The 8,831-nt window shown below is 34.8% G+C and overlaps 2 protein-coding genes across 10 annotated transcripts in view; one reads left to right on the top strand and one right to left on the bottom strand.

Moving 5' to 3' along the window:
- The first annotated feature begins 54 nt into the window (after positions 1-54).
- thoc5 (THO complex 5) overlaps positions 55-8,831 on the top strand; it is a 21,865-nt gene continuing 13,088 nt past the window's right edge. Inside the window, exons 1-5 of one of the 9 annotated variants that reach the window (XM_079412571.1) lie at positions 64-302; positions 1,708-1,787; positions 6,115-6,212; positions 6,350-6,400; positions 6,517-6,579. In XM_079412571.1, coding sequence (XP_079268697.1) covers positions 6,117-6,212; positions 6,350-6,400; positions 6,517-6,579 — 210 coding nt within the window. In that variant the 5' untranslated portion in view covers positions 64-302; positions 1,708-1,787; positions 6,115-6,116. Of the gene's footprint in view, positions 303-1,707; positions 1,788-5,053; positions 5,181-5,992; positions 6,213-6,349; positions 6,401-6,516; positions 6,586-8,831 lie in introns of those variants that run through there. The other 8 variants (XM_079412569.1, XM_079412570.1, XM_079412568.1 and 5 more) reach the window with 8 other exon arrangements.
- Positions 2,200-4,693, bottom strand: LOC306867036 (transmembrane protein 248). Its single transcript, XM_079412500.1, is given in 7 exon segments — positions 2,200-2,325; positions 2,507-2,625; positions 3,613-3,620; positions 3,623-3,695; positions 3,699-3,788; positions 3,861-4,044; positions 4,611-4,693. Coding segments are annotated over 5 exon segments (429 nt in total). The 5' UTR covers positions 4,020-4,044; positions 4,611-4,693; the 3' UTR covers positions 2,200-2,325; positions 2,507-2,526.

Genomic DNA, 8,831 nt, shown 5'->3' with positions numbered 1-8,831 from the left:
ATACCGCGCGTCTGATTAGTTGAAGTCGCCGTCGTTTAACGTAAAGCAGGAAGTAAGTGTGTTGGTCCATGAAGGAATGTGGCGGGGAGGCAAAATCAGTAACTCACATTAACAAAATTGTCCCAAAATCACAGTTGTGCACTTTTAAAAACCACTCCAAACATTTAAAAACGTGAAATCGACGTATGCTCAAACCAGCCAGATGCCGACCACGATAGTTAATAAAAGAAAAGACTCCAAGCAAGATTGCAGTCGGGAAGAAGAGCAAACCTGCACCAATGGAAGCCACAAAAACCAGTCAGGTCTGTTAAAAAATAAGGAATATTGTAGATAGTTTTTGTAATAAATGGGAAATTTAAAAAAAATAAATTAGAGAATGTTGCGTATGGAGTTAATCAAGGAAAAGAGGAAAGATGCCTGTAAGGAGACAGGAGAATAAGGCCATATTAAGTTTACTGATAAAGATGTTAAAACAATTGAAAAAGAGGTTTTTACTTTCTATAGAAACCTCTACACATCTATGTACTCTCACTCCGATTCTCACAATTTTTTGAATAGAATTAAGGACTTCATACCCAAAATTGATGACACATTTAAAGCATTCTGAGTCTGATTTAAGAATAGAAGAATTGGATGAGGAGAGCTTGAAACTGTCCCTGAATAAATCTCACATAAGGTTGGTTTTAGATTTGATCGATTACTCTGATATATTGGTAGAGAGGGGTTTCATCGTATTTCTAGACTTTTACAAAGCCTTTGATTCAGTAGAACATCCATTTATCTTAGCTTTAAAACATTTTGGACAGAAATTTAATTAGTATACTTTATAATGATATTAATAGTTGTGTATCTTTAGAACATGGTACTTGGTAAGAGGGGCATTAGGCAAGGTTGTAATTGCTCTCCTTTACTATTTATAATGGCTGCTGAACTATTGTCCATTATGGTAAAGAACAGTGGCTCTGAAGGCTTAAACGTATCAGGGAAACACATCATCATAACTCAGTTTGCAGATGATACAAAAATGAAAACCAAAGTGTTACAGCACTAGATTCAATTAATACATTTTCTAAAGCATCAGGTGTTATGCTAAGTGTGAAATTATTGCGTTGCATTAACAACCAGCTTGCTCAATCAGTGACATGAGTTAAAGCAGAAGTTAAATATTTGGGTATTACAGTTACACGAAATAAAGAAATAAGAAAGAAAATATTGATAAATGTAAAAAGATGCTGAAATTCACATAGCAGTGAAATTTGAATTGTGTGCCGTAATAAAAAAAAAAGCACAACACGATTAATAGTTTTGTGGTTCAAGCTGTAGAGTCTGGAAGCGTTTTAGCAACACACCTGTTTGTGTGACTAGACTCGGAAACACCGCAAAGGGGAAAAAATGTGTTGGGGTAGCAGCCAATAAGAAAACACTGGCTTGCTTTTTACTTGTTCGGATTGGCTGATGTTTTTCTGGGGGCGGGGTTTGAATAATGTGTGTTGATGAAATGGGGGGCGGGGTTATGTAGTAAGATAATTTTAATAGAGATATATTGAAGTTTCGAAGAATAAAATGGGTAACAATAACATTTAAAGGTGTAATTTTAAATATTTAATAGGAAATGATTAATCTTTTATTAACTTAATGTAATACATTTCACAAATTGTTAGTGTAAAATTATTCAAATGATGCTTATGCTGTCTTTCTTTGAATTAGCTTTGTTAACTTCAAGATCTATCCACCAATTCCTGGCTGATGATTGGTCGTTGTGATAAAAAAGTGTTTTTTGTCAAAAGGTAAGTGTGTTTTGTGTGGAGTTTCTGTTCATGAATTAAAAGACCAGAACACTGAACGCACCACCACTGAATAATGTCCAGACATCTTTACTTTGCTCATTGCCAAAATGGCACAATTAAATATAATACTTTTTTTTTTTAAATACAATGAATGTATTTAAATCAAATTCATATTTAATATATTCATGCATGTGACATCAAGATAAAGCTTTCGGTCATCTAACTTACTCTTGGAGTACAGTTATATTATAACCACCAATCTCAAATGCAATTGTATATATCATAGCATAGTGTTGCAACCAAACATGAAATACAGATGAGATCTATTCTGAATGAATTGCATGCAGCTTGCAATACTGGTTGCAATATCTCAGCTGCACAAGACAAACATGTAGGGAACAGAAAATGACTGTTGAATACCCAAATGCTCATTTCTTTCAGTAGCAGATATCTTCATGCGTTCTGATGTTGTGAGGTGCCAGTTCACTCTCAAATGTGGACGTTCTGCAGATGTTTCTCACTGGCTCAGCAGCGATTCCTATGGAATATTTTTAAAACACTGTATAATAAAACTCAAAGCATGCTAATTCACACAAACGTGCATGCATTCTCAAGAAAAAATGCAAATCAAATAAGAGTGTTATATACTAAATATTAGAAAGCTCTTTGGTAAATCAGAGTACATTGGTAAGCTCTATAGTCCAAATCCATAGTGCTACCTTTTGAAGGTCATCCCCCTTTATAAGAACGTGGTTCCACAGAGACTCATGAGGACACAGTTGACCAGCAGCGCAACACTAACCAGCAACAGGTGATACCTGCACAAGACTTTTTCATCCTAGTCGAGCAATACAGAAGTGGAGAGGTTAGCTAGATGTTGCTCATACGATGATGGTTCATAGTTGACATTGAACTTAATTGAGCTAAATAGTGACACTATTGTCTTCTGTAGAGCTGCTTTGTAGTTGAAATTGAATTTGTTGCATAGTTGTAGAATGAATTTGATAACATTAACACTGTTATTTCCCGTTTATTAATGCGAAGCTGCTTTGAAACAATCTTTACACTCTTTAAAATAGAGGTTCCAAAGGGGTCCGCCATAGAAGAACCTTTTTTTTTGGTTCTCTGAAGAATCAATTTTTCTTAAAATCCTTTTGAGCAACGAAAAGGTTCTGCACCTAAATAAGGTTTTTTACTGGCATCTGTGGTTCTATGAAGAACCTTTAACACCCATGGGACCTTTCTGTTCCACAAAAGTTAAAAAATGGTTCTTTTCAAAACTGTTCACTGAAAGGTTCTTTGAGGAACCCAAAATTCTTCTTCTTTGGCATCGCTGTGAAAACCCTTATTTGGGATCTTTATTTTTAAAATTAATTCCAACAAAACAGCTTTATTTTTAAGAGTGTATTGTATAAATAGCTATATAAATAAATGACTTCAGCTCAACAGAAAGATACGTAGATTTTTATTTATTGTACCATTAACAAAAGCACAAAAAGGCCTCAATAGTTTGCTCTATTCTATCGGTTTTCTTTTTCTTTATTATATAATAATAAAACTAAAAAAACCTTGTTACGTGTGCTAACTGAGACTTGTAGCACTTGCATATCATTGCTCTTTTGTTGGTTTTGATTGCTTCTATTGTCCTCATTTGTAAGTCGCTTTGGATAAAAACGTCTGCTAAATGACTAAATGAAAACTGAACATAAAAATAAAGGCTAAATATTAATAAAAACTGTAATAATAAATAATACTAAAATAACAGTCTCATGCACAAACCTTTCATGCCTAACATAGCGGCACTAATGGCAGTATTATCTGCGACGTCGCCTATAAAGCCAGCGGCACCAGTAAGGAAACATGAGCATTGCTCGTGGAAATATTTGTCCTATCTGAATGCTCCACCATTCAGGGAGACTCTTCCTCCAGCAGTGCATCTGTGTCATTCAGATGTGTGCAGAACTTAAAGCCAGCGATAGAACCCAGAACCCGGTTCCAGTCCTAGCAAACAAGCATATGGGTTAGTCTATAAATACTGCAAAACCCAAGAATTATAGCAGTGATCTTACTCACTTCACTTATGTCAGGGTTCTTGATGTTGTGATTCTGAGAGTAAAGTCCAATGCAGGCAAAAGTTATAGAGAGGATTAGCAGACTGAGGAAGAACACAACCACAGGAGGGTGTCGAGATACCTGATCTCTCAGGTTAGACACAGGCCTCCACTGACCCATAATGCACCAGGAGGGAAGACACCACCTGAGAGGTTTAAACCATGCCAAATATGTAATGCCTATATTTACAGTGGAATACTAGCTTAATACTTAAAAGAACAGCTCTTTCAAAAATGGAAATGTTCAGCAAATTTTCTATTAAAAAAGTGAAACAATTTGGTTAATATCTTGGTGATAAATGTTTAGTTTTTCCCCACATTTTAAATTTTTTTTTTGAAAAATGTCTTAACTTTTAGCTGTTTGACTAAGCATTAATTAGAAAATATTCATTGTAATAATTGCTGTAAATGTAGGGTAAAATCGAGCGCTTTGCATTATGGGATACAGTCCCATTTAGTGTGTACTGTATACATTTTAGCATATGTAGTATGTAGTATGCTTCTAGTTCTATCTGGATTCTTCATGAACGCTGAAAAATGTGCTTACCGTGATGCATACTGTATATAGTACTAAAAGTAGTATGTCAGCATGTTATTAAAGACCCTTTCTTAACTCATAGTTGCATAAAGTAGTCGAATTAATGCCTTGACACATGAACTAGCTTCTATAATCATAATTTGATCGTACTATAAAGTTTACCCCATTACTTGCCTTTAATTAGCGCGTAGAGACATTTCACTGAGCATACTGAAGTGTAGTTTGTCATGTAAACTTTGATTGAATGGAACGCAAGCAACTTCCTCACACGTGGGTTTCCTTTCAAGACAGCTTTAATTCCAAAATAAAAGTCCAGTGGCGAAGACGCACACATTATATTAAAATGTTCGATTTTAGTTAAATCAAGATAAACTCTGTGTTTTGTGCACCATATCTTAAAGAGATGTAATTTAAAGTAATTAAAACAGTATTACACGCTTAATGTGTTCGTTATACATTTATATAACATTGTTATACAGAAGAAAAAAACTCGTCACGCTGAATGAAATGCAATTTGGTTAGTTAAATTAAATTTAAAATGTGTTTCTGGTACTGATTTTTATAAAGAATTTATATTTTCGGTCGAAGCTTCATGTCGTATCGAGAGCTTTTATTGTAGAAAGCGGAAGTGCTGTTGGTTGTTTCCTGCTGCAGTCCGCCGTGTTTACTCCTGCTGACTGAATGAGACCTTCTAATGATTAAATTCATATTCAGATACTTAAATTGGATAAAAGCTGTTGAAAAGTGAGATTTTATGCTTTTATGTTTATCGGTGCGTCTTGTTTAAACACAACATGATGCATATCGTGTGTTTAAATCAACCCACCGTTACTTTAACGAGAAGCTAGCCTGTTAGCACAGTTTACTGAAATGTGAATATATAATTTACTAAACTAATATTTAATTTAGAAACGTACAGTCTGTATTTGATATTTAAAACACATTTGACTTCTTTACTCGAGGCAGATAAGTGTTATTTTTAGCATTGTTTATATATTTGTGTGCTATTTATTAATATTTTGAATGACCTTTTATTTTCTATATTTTCATTTTAATTAGTTTTTTCTATTTGACTTTAAATTATATTATTTAATAAAAATAGCTAACTTGTAAATGATTAGTCTGTGTGTTAAATAATGAGTAATTTAGAAACGAATTAAATAATAAAATATCATGATAGTAATCTATGTTTTGACGTTTTTATTAGTTTTTTTAAACATTTCTATTTAGCTTTAAATTATATTTATTAAAAAAGTGAGCTTGTATAAAAAATATTCTGTGAGAAAATTAGTAACTTCGAAATTAACTCTTAATTTTCCCTTCTTGTTCATAAAATACTAGGATAGTAAAATATATATTTTTCAATTTTGTGTTTTTATTAGTTTTATAGCAACAGCAGTGAATGAAAACATACCAAAAAACAAGGCCAGACTACAATACAAATAACATAAGTGCCTAAAATTAGTGCAAAGGAGAAAGATAAAACATAAAAAAGGGGAGAAGAAAAAAGGCTTTTTTCCCAGGAGAGAAAAGTTTCTGTTTGGAGGCGACTGGAGACTGTTAAAAATACAATGGAACAAATCCATATAGACAACTGATAAGTTTTCTGTCACAATAGAAATTTGAATCAGGGCTTGTCATTTGATTAATGATCATTCTGATTTCTTTCATAATTCAGTAATGTCTTCTGACGCTGTGAAGAAAAGAAAGCCGAAGGTCATCCGAAATGAAGCAGGAACTCCAGAGACCAAGCGAGGTCGAGGAGAAGGCGATCAGGTGAGCAGCTCTGATCTGAAACACACTGAAGAGCTAAAACCGCTTGTGTTAGTGCTGTTTGTGATGTGATTGTAGCAGAGCAGTCCATTAACCCTCAATTCTTCTTCTTTTCTAATAACTCTGATGTCTGTGTGCAGCTGAGTGCAGTCAGTTCACATGTAAAGTTCAGGAAGGTCAGGTTGAGGCAGGTACCATCCAGCATGTTCCACTCATTTAGGCTTCAGATGTCTTTCATAAGTTGTGTTCAGATGAGTTTCAGTGAGCAGATATGTTGATGTGAGACTCATGTGGCATGTGTACGTAGGTCACGTATCCAGCCGGACCTCATCTTATCGGACAGAGGAAGCTGATTACAGCAAAGAATCAGGTTCCCGTGAGATCTCTCTCTCTTTTTCTCTCTCTCTGACAGCTGAAGGGTCCAAAATGAACACTTGTCAAGCAAGCAATATGAATAAAATTTGTAATTTAGCCATTACAAATTGCAAGGGATAATGTAGAATATAAAAGTGATATTCTGCTTGAAAGTTAAAAAGAATAATACTCATTAAAATTATTCTAAACTCCATGTGATAACACATTTTTACATTCAGCCACCATATAAAAATATGAAGAGTTAATTGTTAAAAATAAATATATAGCATAATTGTCATTATTGTTTTACTCATATAGTTTACTATCATTCTAACATAAATACTTATGTTTTAAATGTGTAATATATATATGTATATACAGTGCCCTCCAAAAGTATTGGAACAGTAAAGACAAAATTGCTCTGTTGGCTGTGGAGTCAAGACATTTACAAATATGATTAAAAGATGAATATGAGACAAAACTACAGAATGTCACATTTTATTATTGGGTGATTCAACACATACATGTTTTACCAAATAAAAAGAACAGCACTTTTAGAGTTCATCCCACTCATTGATGTGAGCATAAGTATTGGGACAGTTGAACATAAGGCAGATATAAAAGATTAAAAGCTATTATTTAGTTGCAGATCCCTTGCGCACAATCACAGCAGTGAGTCTGAGACCCATAGACATCACCAGACTCTTGCTCTCATCCTTTGAAATACTTTTCTCAGCCTTTAATGCAGCCAATTCCAATTGTTGCTTGTTTTGGGGAGTTTCTGCCTTTACTCTCCTCTTCAGCTGGTGAAATTCATGTTCAATCAGATTTAAATCTGGAGATTGACTTGGGCAATCTAAGACTTTCCATTTCTTTGCTCTTATAAATTCCTTGACTGAACTGGCAGGGTGTTTTGGGTCATTGTCCTGATGCAATATGAAGCACTTCCCAATGAATCTGCTGGCATTTTCTTGAATATTGGTAGGCAAGAGGGTTTTGTACCCTTCCAAATTCATTCTGCTACTGTCATCATACATTAAGTCATCAGTAAAGTTGAGAGGGCCTGTTCCAGAGACAGCCATGCATGCCCATGCCGTGACATCACCTCCACCATGCTTTACAGATGAGGCTGTATGCTTGGGATCATTTGCAGTTCCCTTTTTTCCTCCACATTTTTGCTTTCCCATCACTTAGATAAAGGTTCATCTTTGTCTCATCGGTCCATATGTAAAATCTTGCCTTTCTATTTTTGGTGCTGGTCAGAGGTTTGCATCTTGCTGTGTAGCATCTGTAATTCTGTGTCAAAGTCTCCTGAGGACAGTAGATTGTCAGAGCATCACCCCAGCTTTCTGGAAGTTGTTGGTGATTTTACAGACACGTCTTTAAGGATTCATTTTCACAGCTTTTATGATTTGTCTGTCATCAACTACTGTTGTTTTCTCAGCCGATCAGGTCGTTGTTGGTTTGCTGGTTGTTTCCAAACTCTTGATTTATCCATGCTCTTTGTTTTTGCTTGAGCTCTAATTGACTTCCTCTTTTCTTTTAGCATCCAAATTGCTTGCTTTTCTCTCAAAGTCAGCTCCCTCGTCTTCATCCTGGTTTGTGTGTGTCATCATCGAATGCAAGATTCAGAATAGAGAAGTAATGGATATAACTGATACAACACATTCCCTGCTTTTAATATCTGAAGAATTAATGCAACAGAACACAGCTGATCACTTAGAAAGACCTGTGAGGCAACTGCTCCAATACTTATCCTCACATCAGATAGAGAGATGAAACTCTAAAAGTGCTGTTCTTTTTATTTGGTAAAACGTGTTGAAATGGCTAATAATAAAATGTGACATTCTGTAGTTTTGTCTCATATTCATCTTTTAATCATATTTGCAAATGTCTTGACTCCACGGCCAACAGAGCAATTTTGTCTTTACTGTTCCAGTACTATTGGAGGGCACTGTATATATATATATATATATATGGTGGTCATTCCTGTTGCTTGTGCACCTTTTCCTACCCAATTTCTTCCTTCCAGTCAACTTTGCATTTAATATGCTTTGATACAGCACTCTGTGAACAGCCACACCTTTCAATAATGACCCTCTGTGACTTACCCTCTTTGTGGAGGGCGTCAATGTTCATCTTCTGGATCATTGCCAAGTCAGCAGTCTTCCCCATTATTGTGGTTTCAAAGATCAAGAGATACTCAGAATTAATACTGTAGGAATGGTCGTTTAATGAAACTCAAATATATAAATATTCAAATATTTT

This window comes from Barbus barbus (assembly GCF_936440315.1).
Source record: "Barbus barbus genome assembly, chromosome: 48".
Classification (NCBI taxonomy): Eukaryota; Metazoa; Chordata; class Actinopteri; order Cypriniformes; family Cyprinidae; genus Barbus; species Barbus barbus.
This window is presented reverse-complemented; position numbering and strand designations above follow the sequence as displayed.